Below are 26070 nucleotides of genomic sequence, written 5' to 3'. Positions count from 1 at the left end.
TTTCCAAACATTAAGGAACATGAACAAACAATCTTTATTTATTTTTTTTTTATATCAGGCAAGACAAAGCCTGAAGAGGTCAGTAGCAGATAGAAGCATGACCTGAAGGGTTTTTAACAACTGAAGAAATAAAGCTGCAATGTATGTAAAACTTCTGCTTTTCACCTTTCCATAAAGGAAACTTATATCTAAAAAGTGATATGATTTCTATTACCCAACCTGCTAACCCATTTTTAAATTTCCAGACTTAGCTCTGGGGAAAAAAAAAATGAAATTTGCCCTTAAGAAGACAGGATTTGCTATCAGTCAGATTTAAAAAAACTAAACTACAAATTTTAAAACTCGAAAAGAGGAGTTCCCAAGTTAGTATAGTTAGAATGTAAGACTCCAAATACCTGTTTACAAATAAATTAAGCCTCACACACAGAGTCATTAATCTAATCTCAACTCCTTATCTGGTTTACACAGCTTTCTCTGGTTCAAACTCCTATAATGTAGCAAAGCAACATTCTAAGGAGCAAAAAAGATTTGGTCAAGAATAAAAATACCACTCATAAACATGAACCAGCCAGTAGGGAATTTTAAAATTACTTAGAAATGAACAACCAGTAAGGAATTAAAAATTAATAAGGAATTAAAAGAATAGAAAGACCTGGTATCAGACTAGTACTCTCAGTTAATGCTCTATTAAAATCATTCTGAACGCTCATAAAAATTAGACTGAGGTGATGCCCAGAAACATAAAGGTAAAAATGCCCCAGGAAATAATTTTCAGGTATCAAAGCTCAAATTTTACAACTCGAATTTAGATAAAGCATGTTTTGTTGATAATCTGGTAACTGCACTGTCAAGAGATCTGGTGGTGGCTTCTTAAAAATTAATGTTTGCTAACATACTGAAAATTTTAGGAAGCTTTTATATAAAGCAAAAGAAGCCAAGATCTGAACGCTTGAGTACCAAGTTCTGCATCACCAATTATGTAACTTTGAGTAAATAATCAAACCACTCTGAGCCCACACCAACCTGGCAAACTTGAGAACAGATAAATAATATATGCTAATAAGACTGAGCTCCAAAAGAATGGGAAGCTCAGTTTCCTTAACATACTACAAAAACTACCTTCAACAAACTGATACATATTTTTATTCACTTTTTATCATGGAAAAAAAGTAAATATAAAAAAAGTATAGTATAACGAGTTAAATGTATTCTCACTTAGCTTCAACAATTATCGACTCCTGGCTAATCTGGTTTTACCTATACTCCACTCATTCCTTTTCTTCCTCTTAAAGCAAGTCCCAGATATTATATCTTTAGCATAGAGCTAAAATCCAATGGCTTCTTCTCAGTGGATGTACAGGTGTATGAAGCCCAACGGAAAGGTCTGAGCTGGGAATATAGATTTGAGGGTCATCAGAAATGAAATCAAGAGTTGAAGCAGTAGCTTTGCATGGAGGTCAAATATCCATGCTTAAGAAACAAGACGACAGATTTTTTTTGGTGCTCCTTCATTAAATATATAAATAGACATAAGCACAATTACATAAAAAAATACCTATGGATTTTCAAAGGCCTATAGAACTTCTACCTCCTATCACTGTAATTGTTTTTCTGCCTTAAAAAGGTGTCCCTATATATTAATAGTCACTGTTCTAAAAGATTTAACAAAACCCCTGAAACATAAATAGTAATTTATGTAGCAGATTTAGACACGAATTTTGTAACTAACCCCAAATCTACTTTTCTAAGTATTTAAAAACATATCGCTTAAATTTTCCTTTCCCTTTAAAACTTACATGTTTTATACTTTCTTTTCTACGTCTATTTCACAATAAAAATTTGTAAGTAAACTTCAAAAAGAAAATTTGATGCCTACATTTAAATAGCTACGACAGACGATGGTATATCTTATAAGCATTCAGAGCTTTGAACATACATGAGAATATTTGCATACTAAAAATATTTTATAAGCTCTTTAGACACTTTGTTGAATCAGAGGCCATTTATTCCTACACTTTCATTAATTTTATGCCAACTATCAAAATTAGTTATGATTTATTTATACTCCAGTTCAATCCTGAAGAAACTGTGACTAAAGTTCCTTAAATCCTAGTTTTACAATCCACTTTAAAAGAATTTCTAAAGTTTTCTAAAATTGTTTCATAAGCTGTTCAATAAAGATTAACCTCTGAAAAAAATGAAGTATTTGTGACCTTTGTAATGAAATGGAGCTTTGTGTCTTTGATTATATTAGCCCAAGTAAACTATCCAAAGGGGATAGGAGGTGTACAATTTTTAGAAACACAATGGATTGTCCATGTTTAAATTCTGGTGGGTCACCATTGATTCAATCGAGCTAAGTCCTACTTGATTAGAAAGCACTCCAAAATATTTGGAGGCATATCCTTGTCTCTGAATAGTCCTGGAACCCCGAATGTACAATTTCATAACTAGAGGAATATGCAGTTTCACTGTGAGCACACCATACACTTCTGTGCTTTATTTTTCCCTAAGGAAAAAAAATCAGATATATTAAAAGCAGTTGCAACTTTGTACCGTTAGTGCCATTTCAACCTAAGTTGCTGAAGAATTTTTGGAAAATATTTTTTGTTTTCAAAAGCAATTGAAAGACTGCACCTAACGTGTTTTAAGTAAAATCCAATTCGTTTTTAAAGCATGATTAAACAATCACCAGGTCAAAATGGCATGTTCCCCCTCCCTCACAAAATAATCCAATTCTTTTTTCAGGTATCAGTAAATACCAACAGGATGATTAAGGCATAACTGCTTTTTCAGAAACAATTTACCAAAAATAAAGCCTCTCCCTTCCAAAAAAGTATATTCCAGACACCCACACGTTTAATTAAATAGGTTCTTTCTTAAAGATAATGGAGAGATTTTTCTTGTCGTCAAGAAATACAGTTATTATTTCGAATTTATCTTTTTAGTTAGTTCTTACTTCAAGTGTTATATTGTTGAAGAAAATCTTCATCAGTTAAACCTCAGGAGGGGCTTTTTTTTTTTAATTCTCGTTTTAGATATTAAAATGTATGGGGGAAGGGAAAGTGTGGAAAATATAGAATAACTCGTTGAGAATTTGATTGGTTTTCAATTAAGGAATTTTATAAAGATATCTTGTGGCTGTTCTTAAATTAATTCTGCATCGGAAGCCAAGTGATTTTTTTTTTTTTTGGTCTTGAATAGTAATGATACAGATTTTCTTTACCAATAACGTATATATTAACTGCATTTAATATACCAGATACGTTTTTTTTCTGTACCTAAAGAAAACCTTAGTGCCCGCCAGTGCTTAATGACATCAGTAACTGCGCTGCCGGAGTAGGGAGCTCATCATTCATTTCCACAGTCGGAAAAAAGAAAAGGAGTTTATTTGTGAACGTGCTATTTTCAACAAAATACGTGGAAAAAGTAATCATCGGCTCTTGACACAATAAACCAAACCACTGCTCTTTGCTCCCAATGACGTAGCAGCCCTGAATTTGACATTCAGCGTCTTTTGACCTGTGCGTTAATACTCTCTAGCTTTAAGGATTTTCTTTCTTTAAAAAAAAAAAATTTTTTTGTTTTTTTTTTGTTGTTGTTTTTGTTTTCACAGTCTAGAGAAGCGCCGCCCTAGTCTCAGGAGCCAGCCGAGTCCTGCACGGTCCCCGCCGACGGGCGCCCGCGCGGCCCGGCGCTGTCCTCGGGCCGGGCCCAGGCTCCGCGGGTCACGGGGCCGCGCCGGGCTGAGCTCCCGGGTCCGGCGGGCGGAGCAGCGCGGGCGCGGGGGCCTCGTGGGGCGCAGCAGCGGGGCGGCCGCGCTCCTCGTCGCTGGACGGCTCCCGTCGCTCCGCCTGCTCCGGGCTTCACCTGCGCCAGCGACACCCGAGCCCGAGGCCGGGGCCCCGCCGCCCCGGGAGGCGACCAGGTGGGGGCCGCGAGGGGCCCCGCGCCGCCCCCGCCGCCCGCGCCGCCCCCGCCGCCCCGCCGCAGCCCGCTCTTCCTCCCGCCCGCGGCCCGGCGGCCTGCGGAGCCCAGCGCGGGGGCCGGGGGCCGGGGGCCGGGGGCCGGGGAGGCGCGGGCGGCGCGGGCGGCCCGGGCGGAGCACGTGCCTCTGCTCGAAGCCTCGCGCCCCGGGCGGGAACTCCCGCGGGCCTCCGCGCGCCAGCAGCGGCCTCGGCGGCGAAGTACGCAGGCGCCGACGCTTCTAGACGCCGCCGGGCGGCCGGGCCCCGGGGCGCGCCACCGCCCCCAGGTGTGAAGTTCGGCGGCGTCGGGGGACCTGGGAGCTGGGACCCCGGGGCTGAGTACCTGGCTCCGAGGCCGCGGCCGTCCGAGCGCGCCGCGCCGGGGCTCCGGGCCTCGCTCCCCCGAGCCGCCAGGGCGGCGCCTGGGGCCCCGGGGCGCCGCGGGGGGAGGGGGCGCCGGCCCCCGGGCCTCGGCGGCTGCAGCGGGGTGGGGGGGACCGGGCCGCACGTGCCGCCCGCTCCAGGGGCCCCGCGCTCCGGGGCGCTCCCCGGCTCCGCCTCCAGGCGAGGGCGCGGCCCGGCCCCGCGCCGGGGGTCTTCCTCCGGGCCTGCGCCGAGGCGGGGAGGCGGGGAGGCGGCGGGGCCTGCGGGGCCCGGGCGCGGGGAGGCCGCGGCCGAGGCGCCTTTCCCGCCCCCGGAGCTCGCAGCCCCCGAGGCCGGGCTCCGCGCGGGCCCCCGAGCCGGGGGTCGTTCTCCCAACGCGCCCCCGCGTCGTGTCCTCGGGCCTCACGCGGAGGGAGGAGAATCGGGGGCGTTGGTCACTTGGCGGGGAACTTTTCGTTGTTTCCTTATTTCCTTCCCGCCCGCGGGCGAGCGGAGCAGCCGGCGGGCCGTGCGGCCGAGGCGTCAGGCCAGGCGCTCGCACCTCCCGGCCCGGCCCCACCGGCTCCCGCTCTCCGCTCGGGCCCGGGTGGAACCGTCCCTCCCTCCCGACCCGCCGAAGTGAGACGCGCGTCCCGGTCGACTTTTCTAGATTTTTTTTTTTAATGTTTGCGTTTTCAAGAAACTTCGCCCTACGCAAAAGCCCGCTTGGCTCCTCCCGGCAGGAGCCGGAGGGTTTGGAGGGACCTTACTTAGCACGTGGGAGGAATGACTCGGATCCCCGCAGCCGCCGCGAAGCCACCCGGGACAGCTCAGCAGAAAGGAGGGTTGTCTGCTGCCAACATGCAGGACACGGATCGGGTTTTTTTTTTTTTTTTTTTTTTTTTTTTTTTTCTTTTTGTCGTTTTGTTTTCTTTTCCTTTTTGGCTCGGCTCTGAGAGCATTACAGAGCTATCCTTTCCCGCCTCCCGACCCTCTTCCCCTCCCCCTCCTCTGTCTGGTGCAGGCAATTAGGGTGAAGAAATCAGTGCCAGGTTCCTGCCTCTGAAGAGAAAGGAATTGCTTCGGGAATTGAGTCCTGACACCTGTCTCTGTCCTGGAAGGCGAGAGGGGATGCGGGGTCAAAACGCCTGGGGGGGTGGGGGGGAGGCCCAGCTGACCGGGAGGGTAGGACCCTCCCCAAGAGAACGTCCTCTGGACACTCCTCCCTCCCTATCGTTCGGCCTCCTGCTTCACACAGGTCATTAACACGCGAGGGTATTAACTCGAGAGTTTCCCCTCCTTTTAGGCTCCCCGAGACCAGGACCTGGGGCTGGAATCAGAAGAGCAACACTGACAAGCCGTTCATTAATTTGCATTTATTTTCGGGAAATAATGTAGATAAAGGGGGAGGAAGGGGGACTGCCTTACATTTCAACAAGTAATTTGTGATCTTCACATCGGACAAATCAAATTTACAAATTACTTTCCCACCTACTGGACGAAAAGGCCAAAGCCAAAATTGATACACAGGCGCGGGGCTCTCCGCAGATTTCGGAGGAAGAAGGTGCACTAAAAACTCACTAGACAAAACAGGGTTGTTTAAAGAGAGAGAAGCCGACAGAGGAATTGGAACTGGGGCTTGGGGCCTGGGTTGGTTGGTTTGTTTTTCCTTAATGCCGTATTTTTTATTTGTTTTTTGTTTTGTTTTCTTTTGTTTTCTTTTGTGATTGGTCTCTAAACCAGAACTGGCGACCCTGTGCTTCGACCTGGGGAAGGGCTCGGTCCTACGTCCCCGCCCGGCCTAGCCCCCTCCCCTGTACCCTGACTTGGCTGTTGCCTCCACACTCTCTGGACCCTCCCGACCCTCCGCGCCCAGCTTCCTGGAACCAGAAGGTTCTCGTTAATAAATACACAGAGGGAGGAGGTGTGAGAGGGCATGTCAGCTTTGCAACAACTAAAAAAAAAAAAAAAAATAAAAAATAAAAGCGCCATCGTTTAAGGAAGAGGAAGGGGGACAGAGGGAAAATATTTTTTGCTTTTGTTTTATATATATGTGTGTATATATATGTATATATATGCTGTATATATCTTAGAGTTCTATTTCCTGGGCGCTAAGACGAGATATGTTCAGTTCAACCAACAGCAACTAAAAAGTTTAAGTGGTCCCTGGAACGGACCCGACTATGTACAGCATTCCCGCCGAGGCGGAAGCTTGAGCCAGTTCTACGCAGGGCGGGGCTGTGCGCGAGAGGCTGGGGGCGCGCTCCTCCCTGGGGCCTTGTCCCAGCGCAGCCCGCCGGGGAGGAGAAAGCGCGCGGAAGGTCTGGCCCGCAGGCGGGGAGCGGGGCCGAGGGCAGCCGAGGGAGCGGTAGTCTGCAATCGAGAAACACTCAGAAGTTGTCTTGATTTGGGGCAGAGTGGGGGTGCGCTCCAAAGGGCAGACACATGCCAGTTAGTGACTCCAGTGTCCAGAAAGAATAAATAAAAGTGTAGGGCTCAAACAGCGAGTCAGAGCAACGAGCCTCCGAAGGCTGCAAGTGCATAACGACTGCCCAGAGAGACTGGAAGAGAGCGGCTTAGGAGTTCGTTGGGGCTGGAGGAGGAGGAGAGCGCACAGCCCTCCCCACGTGGGCAGAACTTGTGGGCCAGGCCGGGGCACCGGTCTCCTCATCCGAGGGGTGGGCGGGTCTGCACATCCCCCAAACAAGTGGCAGAACGAGGAGGGCGGCAGTGCAGGCAAAGGGCATCTTTTAGGGGCGTGAAAATTCAGGTCTGCAGAAGCCGAGGCAAAGGCGGGCGGTGCAGCAGCAGCAACAGGACGGGGACCACGGAGGGCGCAGGTAGTTGCGTTTCTTCTCTTCTTCCTTCCACTCCTGGGCTCACAAGACCTGGAACCGCCACGAGGCTTGGTCCTTATAGTCCAGACAGTCGGGCGAATTGAAGTTGAGTTTCCAGGCGGAGGAAGCGGCGGCGGCCCCAGGCTCCTTGTAATCCAAGCAGTCGGCGGAGTTGAAGGCGAGCCCCGAGCCGCCGTAGCCCTGGTGGTGGTGGTGGTGGTGGTGGTGGTGGTGGCCTGAGGACTGGCTCAGCGGGTGGTGGGCGTGCGGGTGGTGGTGGTGGTGGCCGGCCATCGAGGAGGGCGCCATCGGGCTGAGCTGGTGCGGGTGGTGATGCGAGTGCATGGGCGCCAGGTACGAGCTGCAGTCCACGCCGCCGAAGTAGGAGGAGGAGGGCGCGGGGTAGCCCTGCGCGTAGCTGCCGCCCTGGCTGTAGGACATGGGGTAAGAGGCGGCGGCCGAGGCGGCGCCGGCGGCGACCGAGCGCTGCATGCAAGACGCGTTGCTGGGCGCGGCCAGGGGCTCGGGCACCGACACCGACGCGGGCGCCGAGCCCGGGGAGATGGAGGCCGGACTCCAGATGGACGAGGCGGCCGGCGTGCTCAGCGACGACGGGACGGCCACCGCCGGGTTCCCATCCAGGCCTGCCGCCGCGGCCGCCGCCGGGTTGGCGGAGGCGCCGGATCCCGAGCTGGAGGACGAGGCGGAGCTGGACACGGCGGGCGGCGTGAACTGGCCGCTGCTTTCCGAGCCCGAGCTCTCCCGCACCGGGGACGACTTCTTCTTGGCCGGGCGGCTCTTGGTCCCGCTCCCGCTCTGCTGCTGCTGGCGGCATTTGGCGCGGCGGTTCTTGAACCAGACCTGCAGCGGCCCGAGGAGGGAAGAGCGGGTCAGGGGGCCCCCGGGGCTCGCGCGCCGCCCGGCCGGGCCAGCCCCCGCCCCGCGGGCCCAGCTCCGCCACCCGCCCCATCCTCCTGGTGGAAGATCCTCCGGGAAGTGGGGCTGTGCACCTCCCCACCCCCAGCGCGAGTCCGCCCCCGGGCGGGACGTCCGCGTCCGTCCAGCCAGAAGTCCAGGCATCTCTGAGCTGCTGCTGCTGCTGCTCCTGGCCGCTCCCCAACAGCCCCGCGCACGCGGGGAGGCCCGTCCTCTCTGAACAGGGCGCACGACGCGGCGGAGGCGCGAGGGGCACCGCGGGGCGGGGCGGGGCGGCCACCGCGTCCGAGGGGGAGCCAGCCGGGCCCCGGAGGCCCCGGCCTGGGCCAGGCGGGAATTTGGGCGGCGGCGGCGGCAGGCGGGGAGGCCGACCAGAGGCCGTGCCCTCGGGGCGCCCCGGGAGCAAGCCCGAGCACAGTTTCGTTGGGCATCTTGGCTCCAAGTGGGGAGCCAAGTGGCACAAAGTTCTCACGCCCCTTGGAGGGCCCCGGCACAGGGCTAGGGCGTTCTCCCGGTTCTTTCCCGGGCCTCGAGGGCAAGGGAGGCGAGATAAAAGGCCCTTGAGGAGAGGTCGGAGTTATGATCCAAACAGGACTTTTATCGCAAAAACCAGAAGCAAGCAAGGCCCGTAGCCGGGTTTTGCGTTTGGCATCCTCTCGGGGCGAAGGGAGCGTCTCCCCAAACCTGCGCCACCCCCGGGGCGCGCCCCGACAGGGCGCCAGGCTCCGGCCAAGCCCCTCTCGGCCGCCTCCAGGATCCCGGGGACGCGGGGCGAGGGCGGAGGCCCAACTCCGCACCCCGGGCGCCTGGCGCTCGGGAGCCCCGCCTGCCCTCCCGACAGCCTGAGGACTCCCAGCTGCAGGCGGCCGCGGGAGGCGGCCAGGGCAGGGCTCGGAGCGGGCCCTCCAGCGGGGCCCCTCGCCGGGCCGGGCCGGGCGCTAGGGGGAGTCGGAGAGGGCCTGGCCAGCCGCGGGCCCGCCCCACCGCCCCACCGCCCCACCGCCCGCCGCCGTCCCGACCCTCCCCGGCCCGCTGCCCCAGGGCCCGGCCCGGCTCCGGAGCCCTGGGCACGCGCACCTGGACTCTGGACTCCGGCAGGTTGATCTTGAGCGCCACCTCCTCGCGCATGAAGATGTCAGGGTAGCGAGTCTTGGCGAAGAGCGCCTCCAGCACGTCCAGCTGCGAGCGTGTAAAGGTGGTGCGCTCCCGCCGCTGCTTCCGCGGGGTGGCTGAGGGGACACGCGGGGGCGCCTCGGGTCAGCGGTGGCCACGCGGACCGCGCTAGACGACGCAGACAGGCCCCCGGCAGGGCTCTGTGCGAGGCCGTTGCAAAAGCAAGCCAAGCTCCAAGCGAAAGAAAACTCCCCCAGGAGGCCGAGCCTGAGAGGCCACAGGTGGGAGAAAGTGCATGTGTGCGACTGGGAACCAGTGTCGTCAAGACTCCAGAATTGCCCCCTTCCCTGCCTCTCGGAGGTTAAGAAAGGAAAAGAAGTTATACAATCTCCCTTCTTTCACCACCTCCCCCCCAACACATCCCCTGGCTGGAGGATGGGAAAGGGGTGCGCAGACACACCACCTGGAAAACGCTTTCCGAGGGAACAAGTGGAGATGAAGGAGCGGGAGCTGGGGCGGGGGGGAGGCGGCTCAAGCCTTCCACATCCACGGTGCAAAAGTTGGTGCAGACAGCGGATGTAGAGGACAATTCAATTAGGGAGGGAGAGCCCCTCTTCTTCGTCTCAGCCAGTCACTTCCCATAAGAAAAGCCTGGCCCTTCCTGTCAGGGCCTAGAGAGTGTCCAAATCTCTCTTTCAACATTGGGAGGAAAGGAATAGATTCACACACACACACACACCCCAAAAAAGCCACCCATGAGAAACGAATCCTTGGGTAAGTGGGCCCTGTGCTGGTGGTGGGACCACAAGAGACAGATTGCCCAGCTTCACTGGCCTGGCCTGCCTCATGCACCCGCCACTGCCCTGTGAGCCTGCGGCGTGCAGAGCACTGCAGGCAGACCCGCCATCCCACTCCCCGGGCCTGCTCAGACACCGAGTGTGCGCTCAAACTCAAGAGTCTGGGCGTCCCCAAGATTTGCAGGGGCTGGGGGGCAGGGACTGGTGCTCACCCGGGTAGCCCACGGAAGGGTGCAGGAGGTCCATGGCTGGCCCGGCCAGGCCCAGCCCGTTCATGCCATATGGGGGTTGTTTGAGGTAAGACATCATGCTAACAGCCGGGTGGAGGCGCCCGGACGGATCCAGGGGGCCGGGGCCAGGCGCAGTGCGGGGCTCCCACTGCGCAGTCCTTCAAACTCTGCTGCGTCGGGGGGCCCGGCCTATGGAGACAGGAGACACAGGTAAACAGTGACTGGGAGCCATCTCGGTTTCCTGGTCTCGTCGGAGGCGAGCAGCCGGGGGCTGGGGAGGGCACGCAGGCTGCGGAACTCGGAAGGGCGGTCAGCTTGGCTCTACAAGGCCTTGGCCGGAAGACCACAGCTTCTTTGAAAAGTCAGCTTTTCTGGATCGTCATGGCCTCTTCTCAGGCGTGGAATGGGTAAAAGACCCTCGTAGGGCGTCGCTAGGAGTGCGGAGAGGCTAAAAGCAGGGCCAAGCTGGAAAGTGAGGGCCTAAAACGCCCGGCGTGCAAGGTCCCAAGTCTAGGCCAAATTCTGGTCGGGTAGGAGCCGGCCTCCATACTGCAAGAGCAAACGTTTACTCGGCGCCAGTGAGGCAGGCTGCCCAGGGCACCAGAGGTTGTTTCGTTTCGTTTCAAAATGTTTTTGAAAAGCGGGATGAAAAGGTGGAGGGTCGGGGAGAGCTAAGGTGAGGCGCCGCGGGAGGCTAGCGGCACCTGGGCCTCTCCGGGTGGCAGGGCCCACTTAGGGTGCGCTCCTGCAAGGGTGTCCCCGCTGGGTCTGGGCCCCCGAGCCCACGGCCACCCTGCCAGTTGACCTCCCTGCGCCCGGCCGCGGAGAGGCCGCTCCCCGGGGAGCCCAGCACACCTGGGCCGCAGTAACAGGCCCGGGCCCACGGCGGCCAGGAGACGCGGACGCGGGGGCCGCGGGGGCTCCAGGGCGCGGCGGGGGGTCAGGGGCGCCCAGGCCCCGCCGCAGGCCCCCTCCCCGACAACGCCCGCCGCCGCTGCTTTCTGCCCGCTGCTGGCTGCTGGCTGCTGGCTGCTGGCTGCGGACAGCGCGGCCCGGGCGGAGGCCGGAGGGCGGCCCGCCCGGCGCCCCGAGGGGTCGCGGATCGGGGAGGCCCGGGCGCCGCGCCCCCGCGTGCTCCCGGCCTATCCCGCCCGCCCGGCCCGCGGCCCAGGACCCTGCCCAGGGCCGACGCGACTAGGCCTCGGCGGCGCAGCTCGGCTGACCCGGGCCGCCAGGTCGAAGCCCGGCTCCCCGCTCGCCTCCCCCCGCGGCGCCGTACGCAGGGGCAGGGAGTGGAGCTGGGGGGCGCGGCCGCGGCCCCGGGGGACCCTGCGCTGCACCCCGCGTCGCGGGGGATTCAAAGCAGGCCCGGGGCCGGGCTGGGGAGTTCGGGGAGGGCGGGGAGAGCCGGGGCGGCCTCCCGCGCCCCTCCTCCAGGCCCCACGGTCTGGGCTGGCGGACCCCAGCTGGCAGGGAAAGGGGGGCGAAGGAGGGGCAGCCCGGGGCTCCGGGGCCCAGAGAGAGGGGGGCACGCCGGGCCGCCGCGCCTCTGCCGAGCTGCAGCGTGAGTTTCCAGAGACTTTCTTCAAACTTAGCACTTGAGCTCGCTGACTTCGGAGGAGGCGGGGGAGGGGCCGCGGGGCCGCGGCGGGGATCGGGGGTCCTCCGCGCGCCCGGAGGGGAGCCAGGCCGCCCCCCAGCCCCGCCCACCTGCCGGGGACCTGGGAAGCGGGGACCGGCTCGGGGGCCGGGGTGGGAGCAGGCGGCGCGCTCCCGGAGCCAGGGCGGCCCCGCGGCTGTCTGCTTACCTGCCCTCGGCTGCCGGGGCCGCTCACCATCTACCTCGCGCCCTCGCGCAGGCCCGCGGGGCAGCCGACCTGCAAAGACAGAGGGCGCGGGGGTTACTCGCCGGGCCGGACGGCGGGTCCCGGCTCCCCGGGGTTCTTGCTTTCCCCAACTTCCCTCCTGCCTTCTCTTTCTTCCCGGTGGCTTTGTGCGGGTCCCTCCAGGTTTCACTTTATTGCACAGACACTTTGTTTGCAAAGCCCTACGCGTCCCCGAGACACCACGTCGCCCGGGACCGCGCCGAGGGGCCGCAAGGGGTAGGCGGGTGGGGGGTGAGAGGGGCAGCGTTGGGGGGCGGCTCGAGGCTGCAGTTGCAGTCCGGGTGCAGCGCGGAGGCGGCGGGGGCCAGGGGAGTCCCGCCGAGGCACTTTGCGAACTAAATAAATCAAGCGATTTACCTTGTCGGAGTGGCTTGTCTTGCCGGGTTGTTTAGGTGATTGGAAATGTAGCCTGATGAAGATTGATCACCTTTCTACTGCCCTCCCCGGGTATGTGAACGCGAGGTGAGTGCGTAACGGGGCCGTGCTGCCAATCCCCGGCCCCGCGCGGGCTGAGTGACAGCGAGCCGGGCAATGGCAGCCCGAGCCGGGGGTTACCTCCGCGCGCCCCCGCCCTCCTCCGCCCCCTGCACCCCGCCCTCGGCGCCCGCCCGCCCCGCCCCGGGCGCGCGCTAACTCCAGGGCTGGGCTGACAAACGCGGCGCAGAGCGAGGCGAGGACAGCGGCCGCAGCGCCAGGGCCCGTCGGCGGAGGGGGGACGCGGGGCCCGAGGCCGGCCCGGGGGGGGGGGGTCCCCGCCCTTCGCTCGCCCTGTCGGCGCCCGCGAGGGAGTGGCGGAGAGGAGACGCGGGGCCGGGGAACCGGTTCCCGGGCTCTCCCGCGCGCCACCCGGCTCGGCGGCGGGGCTGTGCGCTCGAGGAGTCCGGGGCCGCGGGCTGCAGGGCAGTGGGGGCCCCCCCGGCTCCCCCCGGGCGGCGCCCCGGGCCCCAGCGGCCGCCTTCCCCGCGCCGCCACCTGCGGACGGACGCGGCGGGCGCGGGGGCCGGGGGCCGGGGGCGCGGGGGGCGCGGGGGGCGCGGACCCCGCCTGGCCCGCTCGGCCCCCGCGGGGGAGGCCCCGCCGCTCCCCCGCTGCTGCGCGTCCCCCGGGGCCCGCGCGCCGGTCCTCGGCGCGTCTCCCCGGGCGTTGGAGCCCCGCGGCTCCTGCCCCCTTAAGGCGCCCGCTCTCCTCCTGCCCCGGGAGGTCTTAACGGGAAACTTTCCCTTCCGCACCCCGCCTCCTTCGCGGGCGCCCTGCACCGGGGGCGGGGGCGGGGGCGGGGGCGGCAGACGCGGCCACAGACCCCCGGCCTCCGTCTCCTCCTCCCGCGCCGCAGAGGGAGCCTCCTCGGGGCCGTCTCCCCGGATTGTTCGTACTGGCGAAGCCCATTTCCCAGCCGAACTAACTTCTGGAGCCCGCGTACCTGCTGGACGTCTCCAGGCGCCCCCCGCCCCCACCCCCCCAAAAGGGTTTCGCCCCAACCTTGAGCCAGGCGGTTCCTCTTAGGTGGCACCTCCTTCTGAGTATTAGGCACCACTTGGGTCCCTTTCGAGGAATTCCTCCCCGGCTTCCCTAGTCCCCCCTCCCCTCCATCCCAACAGGCGGAGTGAAAAGTTTGAGCAGGAGTGAGCGCGAGGGCGAGTCCGGGAGCCGCGGGGCGCCGCGCCGTGGGAGCGCCCGCCGCCGGGCCGCGAGGTCGGGCCCCCGAGCGGACGGGGCTGGGGCGAGGAGGAGGAGGAGGAGGAGAGGAAGGGGGCGCCCCGCAGTCAAAAGGGGCCGAGGCCGCCGCTCATCAAAGTACTTCCCCCTCCCCCCAAGCGACACTTTCCTTTGGAGCCCGAATAAAATACGGTAACAGAATATGATGGAGGGCACACTGTTTCCTTAACTGCTTCTCAAAGGACCCGGGAGATCTTCTTAGGACCTTTAATAAGGCTTTGGTCGGTTCTTTTGTTGATCTCTCAAAATCAACTCCTTCTAATTGAAGTTGGAGCTGAAAGCGAGCTAATGTTCAAAGAAAGTGGCCGCCAGACCAACGAAATTACATTTTTTTTTGTTGGGGGGGGGGTACGATGAGGGAACATCTAATCAAAGGGGCAGAGGAGGAGGGGTGGGAGTGGGCGAGTATGAAGGAGAAAAGGAGGTTTTACAAGATCCTTCTCTGGTTCACAAAAGTCAGCGACACGGGCGCTTCTCTCCAGAACAAAGACACCGCAGCCCATTCACAAAAGGGAAAGAAAGACACACACACACACACACACACACACACACACACAGAGGGAGGAGAGAGAGAGAGAGAGAGAAAACAATAAAAGAACGAGAGAAAAGGGAGAAAAAAAAAAAAAACCACAGGAAAGAAAAAGCTTTAAGAGGAAAAGAAACTGCGCAGAGCGCAGCGCTGACCCGGGCGGGGACACAAGTCCTAGGTCCTCTGAGGCCCCCTGGGCGCAGCCCCCGCGACGGGCAGGCGCCTGGAGGAAGGAGTGAGGCGCACCCGCCTGCGGTTCTGGGGAGAGGCGCGGGCAGGAGGGCCCCGGGTTCGCGGGGAGGTCCCCGCGGGCGTCCCCGGCCCAGCCCGGCCCGGCCCGGCCCGGCCTGCGCGCCCCGGGCCCCGGCGCAGCCCTCCGGGCCCCGGCCGCGTGCCCCGGTCGCGGCCCCGCCACCCGTCGCGCGCCTGCCCCGTCCGGGCCCCGAGCCGCCGGCGGCTGCGGCGGGGCGGCCGTGCGCGCAGGAATGTGCCCGGCGGTCCCCAGGGCCCGCCTCGCGGGCGGCCGGCGCTCTCGCTCCAGATGCTGCCGCGGTCTCGGGGAAGTTGGGACGTATCGAGTAGCACAGGTCCCCCCCCGCGCGCCCCTCTAATGAGCATATTTATCTAATCCCAAATTGCAGGAGAATTTTCTTAATGCTCAGCCCGTAAAACCCCGGGATTAAGAAAAGAAAGAGAGGGAGAGGGAGGAGTGCAGGGAGGAAGAGGGACTGGGATGAAAGTTTCTTGCACGCGGCGCGGAGGACGGCGGCGGCCGTCGGTCGCCAGGCAAGTGTCCAGGTGGGAGACGCCGGGTCAGGAGCGGCGGCCGCAGGCGGGGAGGGCGCGTCCGCGCAGCGCCGGGCCCCGGGGCCGGGCCGGGGCGGGGGGGGGGGGGGGGCGCGCCGGGCCCCGGAGCCAGCCCCGAGGTGACCTCGAGGCCCGGCCAGGCCCGGGGGACACCTGGGACGGGGGGAGGGGTTTGGCTCCGGGGTCGCGGGATCCCGGCCAGGGGCGGAAGTTCCGCGCGCAGCCCGCCGCCCGCCGCCCGCCGCGCTCCTCCGCCGCCGCCGCCGCCGCCGCCGCCGCCGCGACCCCCGGGCCTTTCCCGCGGCGCGGGCTCCCGGGTTCCGGGCCTCTCTGCGCGCCGGGCTTGCGCCTGCGCTCGGCGGGCAGCCTCTGGGCCCCACGCGGCGAGCCCGGGGCGCGGGCCCGACCCCCCCGACCCCGCCGGCCCGCGCTGCGCCCCGAGCTGCCCCCCGGGAGCCCGCGCGGCCCGGGCCCGGGGGAGGCAGCGCGGCGTGGGCGCGGCGAGGCTCCCGGGAGGGCAGGCGCCGACCCAGCGGCCCCGGGGCGCAGCCGCCCCTCGCTCGCCGCCCTCCTGCTCCGGGAACCAGGGCAAAGACTCCATTGCATTGAGTTCTGGTAACTTTTCGATAACTTCTTAAAAATCCTTTTCGAGAAGAAATTCTAACCTTGGCAGGTTGTATCGTTTTGAGAGACCGGCAAGGGGAAGGCGGCTGCGTACTTTCCGGAGGGGATTTGTGTGTGTGTAGACAGCCAGGTCCGCGTGTACGCGGGCACGCGTGGCCCGGGCGCAGGTGCCCGCGCGGGGGGCTGTCGTCGCGGGCCCCAGACTTGTTGAACGGGCTTGCTTTGTCTCGGGCACCTCAGCGGGAGTGGTGGCAACTGCTTCCCAGTCGCCAGGTTCCTCCTGGAGCCTGGACCTTCGGGTTCCCAGTTCCCTTTCCTCCACGGCCTGCACGCTCACCTGCACGCACTTCCCTCCCGCCGACCAGGCCTCTCCCCTTCACCCCGGCACCCCCACGCCTGCGGGTCACCAGAAGTCACCATCTCCCCTCAGGAGTGCAACACTAGTAACCACCGAAAACAACGTGGAAAATTCATCAAGACACTAGCGTTTTTTTTTTTTTTTCTTTTCCGGTGCTGTGGAATCACAGATTTCCTCACAGCTTTCACACCAGAGATGACCCTTTACGAAAGATGAGAGTTTGCACTGCTTAGGAAAATATGACTAATTGCTTTCCTTCGCATTCGTGTGTCAGCAGGGCCCCTCTGGGATGGTGTGAACTTACTCCAAATACAGCCTAGTATCCTGCTCCGCATCCAAGAGGACCATTTTCTTTTCCCCGTGAAAAGTCTTATGGATACACAACCTTCTCAAACCAGTGTCAGGTTCTCATTGCAAGGAAGTAGCAGCAGTGGTTAAGGTAAGAAAGTTTCTGCTTTTATTGAAAATTTATATATGACTCAGTATTGTAATAAATAAAACAGATAACCATTTTCACAAAAAAAATGACAGTGCTATGCTAGAGAAGAAAATATTAATGGGGGGGATTTACTCATAGTGGCAAGACAGACTTTTATCAATACAGAATAAATATTAACAGCATTCTTGAGCCAATGTCGAGACCCAACAAAATGTAGGAACCGAGCTAGATGTAATAAATAATTATCCGGAGAAAAAGATGGCGCATTCTCAGATGATAAAACCGTCTTTGTAAACTGATGCATGTCAATTAGTCCCATCCTCACAGCTCACCTTCAAATCACAGGACTGTCTCAGGCTACATTAAAGGGCCATCCTCTGAGAGCAGAGGACAGGAACTCTATTATCCTTACAGTGAAATGCAAAACAACTGCAGAAAATCCCACTGGTAAATAGAACACAGTTTAATAAGTAGATTGGATATGATCTAACTATAAAATTTAGGTAACAGAGTCAAGTGTTACATATGGCAGGACTGGAAAAATCATTCATGACATTTTTCTTATCCCCCACTTACGTACCCCCTCCCACCATTATGCTATTAACATCAACAACAACAACAACAACAACAACAAAAATGTTCCAAATTTTCCTCCCATCGAAAACTGAGGGAAAATAACGAGGGAAGGGTTTTCTTTTCTTTCTTCTTTGAGCAGTCTCTTGAACACTCTCAATACCAATCGTTCACAAGGTATCTGTGCAAATTTATTTCACATGATTTCAAGGAAATGATTAAGTCACACACACACAAAATCCTTAAACAAAGCTCTTCTGGAGTTCTGTGTATTATCTGGAAAGGAGGGAGGGAAAGGGGTGGTGGTGGTGGTGGTGGTAAAGAAGTACAATCCAGGCCCCCCAAAAAACGTTAAAAGTTTTAAGTCAACAACGAGTCTGCGAGTCTGACATTTTCGGGTCTGGGGACCAAGCTCCCGCGGTTGGGAGGGTCTGGTCCGGCAGCTACTGAAGGACACACTTCTCTTCTTTCTTGGCCATCTTGCCTTTGTTTTGTTCCAGAGTCCGCTCCAAGTGCTCATCTTCCTCTTCAGCCCTGGAAGTCACACAGGAAACAGACTCATCCTCCTCCGCGGAGGGGAAGCCGCCCGCGCCCTCGCCCTCGCCCTCGCCGCGCGGCCCGGCCCGGCCCGCCGGGGGCTGCCCGGCCCACCCCGCACCCCGCACCCAACTTTCCAGGAACTTCCCGGCCCCGCCGCCCACTCACTGCTTCTCCTGCGCGTCCAGGTCGCGGACGAGCGCGTCGCGCTTGTTGACCAGGGCCACCAGCTCGTCCAGCAGGAGCTGCTCGCGCCGCTTCTGGGCCTCGGTCTTCTGCCAGTCTGCGGAGGACGGGAGGCTCGTTACCCACCGCGGAGCCTCGGCGCACCCTCCCCCCCTTCCCGCCTTTTCCAGTCTCCTCGCATCTCTCCGCAAACCCCGTGAGGGAGCCACTAGGGAGGGTCTTAGGGGGAGTGTGGCCGGCTGGATGAAGATTTCACCCCAAGGCCCAGGTCCCTAAATCCTTCCCGCAGATGGAGATGGGCTGAGGCTGGGCTGGAACCTGTAAAAGAGACCAGGTGTGAGCTGGTGGCCGGCCGGAGGTGCGCACCTGCTTTCGCCAGAGGGGGGGAGGGGGAGTTAGAGGCCCAGGGAGGCTCGGCCGGAGGGGAGGAGGGGGAAGTGGGTAAATGAGGGGGCGGGAGGCCGAGATGGGCGATAGAAACCACTCTGAAAAGGCTAGAGAATCTGCTTGAGAACCTATCCTCCTCCCCCACCCCCAAGCTCACCCCATACAGCCCATTCTTCGCTAATTTCCTCTTCGCTCTATTTTAGCAGTTGGATGTATCTCACACTGGGCGCCATATGCTTCACAATAACTTTAAAAGTAGTGAATCGGCTAATTAGCATTTTTCTTTGAAGTAAAAAATAAATTTGCTCTGCAATATTACACTGCAGCTCTCGATCGCATCACAGCCAGTTTTCTTTTGGAGAGGTTTGCTGGGTGGTTTAAAATCAAAGCACTTCTGCAAAGGAAAAATTACATACTTCTTTTTGAAACCCCACGTTAAAGGTTGGAAAATCCGATGGGCAGTGCTCTTTCCCTACGTAGGGGCAGGGTCTTTTGAAGGTTTTAGGACCCAATAATATATTTGCTAATCATCGCTGGTCTGATAATTTCCTTAAGATGAGCAGCAGTTTCGTTTAATAAAAACAGGACCAAATCGAACATTTAAAGCACTTTTAAAACCAAAGCCAACTGCTCTCTGGCCAGACTGTAAGGGCTTGTAGCTGTCAATCAACCCCCAGTCTACCCCGCCTCCCTCATTAGGAAGGTAAACAATGAAAAGAAGAAGTAGATGATGAGGCAGATAGCAGAACAAATGAGGACCTAGAGGGAAACAGGACACCAGCTTTAAAAAAAAAAAAAAAAAAAATCCAGGGCCACTGACTCATGCAGCCCCCTCCCCCAGCGAATGCACTTTCCAAAAAACAGAGAGGAGTGCAATCCTTTCGGGTTTCTCTCTTCTCTCTCCATTGCCCTGGGCAATCATGTTAAAACTCACATGGCTGGTGCTTATTCAGATAAACCTAACAATGCACACCGCTGGTTACCATGTGAATCTTCACAAACCACACAAGAATGTGCTGGTTCAAATCCCCCCGACCCCCTCCAAAGCAAAATTTATTCAAGACAGCAAACTGCTCAGCAGCTTTATGAAAGCAAATGGTGCTAGAGGGAATTCTATCTTGTATTTACAAATTAAAAATTAGATGCATCATCATGCAATAAAGGTTAGAATAGCAGCAAAAAGCTAGAATGGCTTATTCCATTTCATTGCTATTCCTTTCTTTATAAGCTCAAATACATACATACATACATACATACATATGAAACATGCCATGTATTAATTATCCACCCTTGATACAAAAATCACACAAGTAAGTACATTAAATAACTGGTCACACTGCATTCTTATAAAAAAAGAGGTGAAATATCCTATAGCATGGGAAGGAGTAAAGAAACTATTACTATGCAAAGTTTTTTTCTGAATGTAAGAATTTTTAAAAAATAATAAAACAGCAAAATTGAAGAAAAGCCATATCCATCACAATTTTGTTCTTTGGATTTAAATGCAACTGTGGTCAGGAACGCTAGACAATTTTCTAATTTGGTCTTGTTCTAATCAGTCTTATTCCACACAGGAGCAAAATTAATAGGCACTCCAGTTGGAAGGATCTTTAAGGTCATCTAGTCTAATTTCAGGTAACTATAGTTCTAGAAATATTAACTTAGAGAAAAACCTGATAGATTTATAAAAGATTTGTAACTAAATTTTATAATTAGTAAGATTACCAGTTTTGGTGAATATTACTTTTTCCACTTTCAACCTCAAGAAATCACTCAGATTATAAGCTTTATAATTCCTTACTTCCAAAATATTTTAATAAGAGCTTCACAACTGGGAAATAAATTTCCTCCACCATACACTTAAAAAATATAATTAAATGGGAAATTACAATTTTTTTAAAACCGAGAAAAAAATAAATTTTAACAACAGATATATAATTTTCTTAATTGTTCCTTCCTTGTACTTGATCAGTCACTTTTAAGGCTTTAATTAATAATTAGAAATATCAAGATAAATAAGGCTTTAACAATATAGATGAAAGAAAACTTTTATTTTTTAACCCCTGAAGTACTGGATAATTTTTAAAATCTTAACTTTTTCCTAGTTCAATACTGACATTTTCTGTAACTGTAACAAAAACATTTTTAAAGTTATGAATATGTAGGTTATTTTCATCATTTCACAGTCAAATTTACTGACATTAGAATTTAAAATGTTGCAGCCAAAGTTTGATTTTTCATATTAAATTTGTCATTGCTATATTAATATCTACAAATTATTAGTCAAATGGAGAGGAAACAGCTAAGTACAGTGAGTAGATTTTACACTAGCAAAACTACTTTTACTTTGCATTTGCTTTTTTTATGGTAGTAAATTTATACACATACACACACATATTTGAATGCTGATTTGGGAAATTAAGTAAGTAAACTTTTGATGATTTTTAAAAAAAATCAATATCTTTATTATTGATCAAGATCCACATTCATATGTTCACACCTAAATTTAAAAAATTTTTAAATCCCTTTTTAGTAGCTTCACCTAGATGTAATGTCATGTTTTTAAAACCTCCATGTAAGTTTATGTGTTACCTGTTATGCATTTTAAGAAAGGATTACTCACCTATAACACCAGTCACAGCTAGCTAGATACACAGACTTTGACTTGAACAGACTACAATGTGGCTTCTGATTAATTTAAAGATTCCAGTGTACTTTTGCTACAAAAGCCATATCCTCTTGCAACAAATAGGATTAAGTTTTGATGCTGCATTTGAGCCAAAGTGTTGAAATAAAGAGATTCTGTTTATGTCCATCTGCACTGAGCTGTTTTGTTAATTTAAAAAACTCTTTTTTTATATATAGGGCCAATTATTCATTCCCTGATTCAGTTTATTTGCTGAAGTTGATAATTACCTTGGAAAAAAAGGCAAAAGAAATACCTATAAATACTTTGATAGAAAGGACCTAAAGTTCTTGTAGTAAACCTTCAACCTTGCCACTATAAATAAGCCTGGCACTTTGATGAAAATTAACACTAGTTTTGTAAAGAGCACATTGGGGGATTGCAGTCAAGTCTTATCTTTAGTTCCAGTCAACTAGCAATCCTGAAAGAGTTTGCATCATCATCAGAGCAGGCCATTTGATAGGATTCTACTGCTGTACCTAATCAATCTATGGAAGACTGTGGCTGTGCTGTGTAACAAAGCTAAAATAGATTTACAAATGGGGTTTTAGGGGATAAGCTCCTCCACAGGATTACATATTGATTTTAAATATAAAAAGCTTATCATATAAACCATAACTACAAAAATAGTGAACCTATGCATAAATCCCTTTAGAAGAGCACCCACTTCAAACTCTAAGCCAAGAATAAATCAAGATGTACAAAATCCTAGAGAAGATCCATTTCTTGTGCAGAAAATGAACACACCACTTTCTAAAAGCCCACCCCAATGTGTGCAGAAATGAATTTATCTTTCCTGAGGGGGCATTAAATAATCTGGAACAAAAAAACTATAGGAAAAGTATCTAAAAGATGTTTGTTAGCTTAAGGGATCCTACAACTTAGCTCAGTAGAGTGAAACTCCTGCTATGAAAAACACCTCAAGGAAAAAAAAGGCAAAAAACAGGCCAAAGCGATTATGGATTTTCAGAAGAATGGATATATTGAATTTTTTCCCCTCTCAAACCAAGCTGTTAATATTTCTTTCAATGTGCTATGTGGCTATTAACATTCTGTGCTTTCTCCTGGTGAATGGTTTCAGCAGCAGATTTATTTGAAAAGATTTTAATTTATTTATTATGAAAAAAATCTTATGGCTACCTACCTAATAGAGGAGATGGGAAAAAAAGAGAAATGAACCTTAAAACAAAGGAAAGCCAAACAAAACCAACTAGTGCTGCCTATTCATGTGTATTTCTGTGGGTTTTAATATTCCAAAAGGCCACTGAACTGCATGTGTATACATTCTAAGCGCTGGCTCAGAGGACAACTGTGTTCACAGAGCTGATCATCACGATAGTCAGTACCTGCCTAGGACAGCCCGGCCCATGCACTGCCCAGGCTAGTGGAACAGGCCTCTTACCAAGAAAGTGCCTTTATTTGTCATCAACAGGCTACTTCTTTCCCTAAGTCTCTTTTTTCTCTCAACCAGCAACAGAAACTGGCACAATCACATATGGGACAACGATCTTAATTAAAAAAACAAAACAAAACGGAACAAAACTTCAAAAAAAACTACCAATTGTATTAAATGTGTTTGAAAAAGAAAAATACTTTTTCCCCTTCCTAAAAAATATGACTTTGTGCTGATATGTACAAGAACAGGCTGATAAAATGTTCAGTTATTCGCGACTGTAGGTTTGGTATACAGGGATAGGACTACCTATAAAGATGCGATCTTTTGTATGTGTCATTGCCCTCCTTTTAAGATGGTATTTGGTAATAAAACTGGTTTGAGAATAGAAGCAATATCTGCCTTAAAAGTCAACTGTATTGTATCATGCTGTATTTGAGGGGTAATTTAACTTACTATACATGAGACAGTGTTTTTAATACTCTGTATTGAGTATAATGTGTAATGAATCTATAAAGAATAAATTATATGAGTCATACATTATACATACTAAATATACATATATTTTATATTATACATACATATATATACCATATAAATAGTATCTGCTATACCTACTTTTCAACTCTTTAGCTTTCAAATCTCTTTTAAAGACTACACCATGACTACAAAGGTATATCACAAAGAAAAATACCATTTAGTGTACCTGTGCATTTTATTTCAATGGCAAGTTTCACAGGACTTCTTAAGTAATTTTTAGACATTTTATAGTCATTATCAAGGTATAATCTGATTCATTTAGATAGCCATTTGAAGGAAATTAGGTATCAGAAGCCTTTAAAATAAAGTAAATCTGATTTCTGAATGAGGATATACAAATGTGGTTGGTCATATTTATCAAATGAGAAAACAGATATAAAGTAATTAAAAATAAAACTTTTAGAAATGTTTAAGAATACATTTAGATAAATAGCATATATTTCATTTATTCTCAATATTAATTAAAATATTTAAAAAATACATAGTTTCATTTGGCTTTCCCTTACAATCTTAAATTTCTAGTTTCTAAACTAATTAGAATTGGCTTATTATAGGTCAGGTACCTTATCAGGTAAAGAAGGAAATTACTATGGACAGTCAATGGGTTAAGAGGTCAATATAGAATAGGAAAATCAATTTGCATTGATTAGACAAAAGGTCCATTTTACAGAGCCCCAAGGATTAGTTTTTAAGCAGACATCTTTGAACTCTAAGACATTTTCAACTAAAAGGCATAAGGAGAAGTGCATTCTTAAACATGTAAGATTTTTTTTTTTTAAAGTCGTATATGGTAAATGCCATAGTTAAGGTAGCTGCTGTTTACTGATATTATGAACCATGCTTAGGGTTACTATATCATTCATATAGAAGCTTTATGAAAAGTATGAAAGTAATTTATCTTATGTCAATCTTTGCTTGAATATTCACTTAATAAGATCTTGGGATCTTAAAAACTATAGTGGACTATAGACATTTCAGTGTTGACATCAATTAAATATTAAGGTAAAATTTAGTCTGGTGTGAAAAAATAAAAAATGATAAATCTTTCCTCACCTCTTTCATGGAAACAGCCTTAAATTTCACACAGTAAGATGTAATTATTTAACTCCTTATATTTTCCATTTTACAGATATTTCAGCTTACTGACAAAGTTAAGACAACTCTGTGTTCAATAGCACACATAATGATTATCTGAATTAGGGTTCTTAGGTTTTATGTGACTGTTGCTTTCAAACTCTAAGGCATTTATCTGTAATTCCTGTTGGTTCCTACTCAGGCCACACCTAGTGAGACCAGAAGTATATTACACTCTCTTCAAATCTCTTTGACAGCTGACACTTCACATACCTCACTCCACCATAGCCATTTCTTACCTTCAATGGCTAGCATTGCCCGCAATTCCCGATTCAGCAGCTCATACCGTCGTTCTAAATCATGCTCTTTTTCCCTAGGCAAGTTGCAAAAGTTCATCAATATGCTAATTACTAAATCATTAAACACTTAAAAGAACCTTTAGGTTACATTGATTTTAGGACTCATAACTGACTTTTCTCTTTAACTTTAAGCTACTCCAAACAAATGATACACAAACCTAAAACCTTCCTCAGGTTGAATATTTACTAGTGCTATTATTTTTCTCCTTCAATTTTGAATTGCACAGAGGTATATTTTAATTTTCAGATAAGTAGTCTCATTCTTCAATGCTTCTTGTATTAAGTGTCAAGTATAAGGCTATTTTGTAAAATATGTTTCATAGTTCACAATAAACATTCTTTTGTCTGGAATGCCATGTGAAAAGAATACGAGAAACATGTAAGTACCACCAGTACAAATTTAATACAGAGACAATTAAAAATCCAGGAAGAGTTAAGTTTTATGCTTCTTCACAACTCTTAATCAGGTTCAGGCATGGCAGAAATGACAAAAATAGAGGTTTTCACGAAAATAAAACATGTAAGCCTGATCCTTCCCACACTAGGTGGCATAATATAAGAATATTGCTAGTGAACAAAAAGAAACACACATTAAGTCCTATAGTGAAGTGCTAAAGACCAAGAATGCTTACATTTGGTCTAGTCTCCATTTTACTATATACAAAAGTGATCTTATGATTGGAAGAATTACCCAAATTTAGGGTAACATCATCTGTAGATTACAAAAGTACTTTTGTCCTCATTAAGAGTTATTTTCATTTTTAACTTAAAATGTGATGTTAAATAAACTTCAATTTTATTTCTTTTCTCCTCTCTTAATATAATCCAAATCTCCTTTTTGTGCACAAGTGTTTTATTTCTTAAATACGAAAAATTTTTATATTCCTTGGCTTTCTATATAATAAACATTTTTTCAGTATATATTACTATTTTAAAAAACTTACTGTTCAGATGAGAAATGATTATATATTATTTCAATTTTTATTTTTATATAAACTATACTGTAATCTCCAAGGTAAGAAAAATATTAAGCCTAATAAATGTGAAATCCCAAAGAAAACAATGACAAAAAGCCTAAAATTCATCAGTGTTGTAGGAAAAACAAGCAGAGTCATGGGTACTTACAGGAGAGAAAGCTGGTTCATTCTCCTTATTAAGGCATTTTTCTTATTAACCAACATAAACCATTCCTGCATCATAGCTTCTTCTTCTTCTGTGTTCCTTCCTGTAATTCAGCAAATTATTTATTAGATGACATTTTACAAGTCAAATAATACCTGAGTATAAGTGGTTTCTTTTACATGAAACATATTTTAGCTACCCTAATAGTACAAATTAAACTGTTTATAATAACATAATATTAAAGTCTAGGGTCTGAAAAAAAGAAATCAATATCTCAAAATTCATAAGCCAATCTTCTAAAACTGGTATTATTCAGCATGTATATTTCAGTCCCCCCAAACATATCTACAGATCAGACTAACATTAAGTACAGTTAAAAAAAAAAAAAAAAGTGTTCCAACTTTTAAATCCTCCCCAGAGGCTGACTTGTTATTATGTTTCAATGAGGAACTCCTGGTGCTGACAGATATACGGTCATGATAAAAAAAAAAAAAAAAAAAACATTAAAAAATCATTATGAGAATTATAAGACTAGCAGGAAGATCAGAGAAGTCCAGAGATTTTGTGAAAGCTTCCGCTTGTAACAACTTGCTTTTTTTCTTATTTTCCT

At 51.4% G+C, this 26070-nt stretch overlaps 3 protein-coding genes across 23 annotated transcripts in view; all 3 read right to left on the bottom strand.

Annotated features, from left to right (window-relative positions):
- Positions 1-5692: 5692 nt before the first annotated feature.
- Positions 5693-12675, bottom strand: OTX1 (orthodenticle homeobox 1). 2 transcript variants are annotated; one of them, XM_025469039.3, is made up of 5 exons: positions 12488-12675; positions 12053-12121; positions 10227-10433; positions 9182-9333; positions 5693-8029 (listed from the first exon to the last, which is right to left on the bottom strand). In XM_025469039.3, the coding sequence occupies exons 3-5, from the start codon at positions 10321-10323 to the stop codon at positions 7211-7213; spliced, it is 1068 nt and encodes a 355-aa protein (XP_025324824.3). In that variant the 5' UTR covers positions 10324-10433; positions 12053-12121; positions 12488-12675; the 3' UTR covers positions 5693-7210. The 2 variants fall into 2 exon arrangements, with proteins under 2 accessions (XP_025324824.3, XP_025324825.3); XM_025469040.3 differs by lacking the exons at positions 12053-12121; positions 12488-12675 and having other exon boundaries at positions 10227-10867.
- LOC118350141 (basic proline-rich protein-like) lies at positions 11439-14993 on the bottom strand. The gene is made up of 3 exons (XM_049115074.1): positions 14723-14993; positions 13175-13502; positions 11439-12465 (listed from the first exon to the last, which is right to left on the bottom strand). Exons 1-3 carry the CDS (start codon positions 14991-14993, stop codon positions 11439-11441), a joined length of 1626 nt encoding a protein of 541 aa, XP_048971031.1.
- A 1605-nt stretch (positions 14994-16598) lies between these two features.
- Positions 16599-26070, bottom strand: part of EHBP1 (EH domain binding protein 1) — a 346207-nt gene continuing 336735 nt past the window's right edge. For 18 of the 20 annotated variants that reach the window (XM_025468944.3, XM_025468970.3, XM_025468967.3 and 15 more), the window contains 4 exons: positions 25464-25563; positions 24279-24352; positions 17882-17996; positions 16599-17710 (listed from right to left, as the gene is read on the bottom strand). In XM_025468944.3, the coding sequence (XP_025324729.1) occupies positions 17620-17710; positions 17882-17996; positions 24279-24352; positions 25464-25563 (380 nt within the window). In that variant the 3' untranslated portion in view covers positions 16599-17619. The other 2 variants (XM_049115565.1, XM_035721685.2) reach the window with 2 other exon arrangements.

This window comes from Canis lupus, chromosome 10 (genome assembly GCF_003254725.2).
Source record: "Canis lupus dingo isolate Sandy chromosome 10, ASM325472v2, whole genome shotgun sequence".
Taxonomy (NCBI): Eukaryota; Metazoa; Chordata; class Mammalia; order Carnivora; family Canidae; genus Canis; species Canis lupus.
Note: the sequence above shows the minus strand (reverse complement) of the source record. Positions and strands in the feature narration are given on the sequence as shown.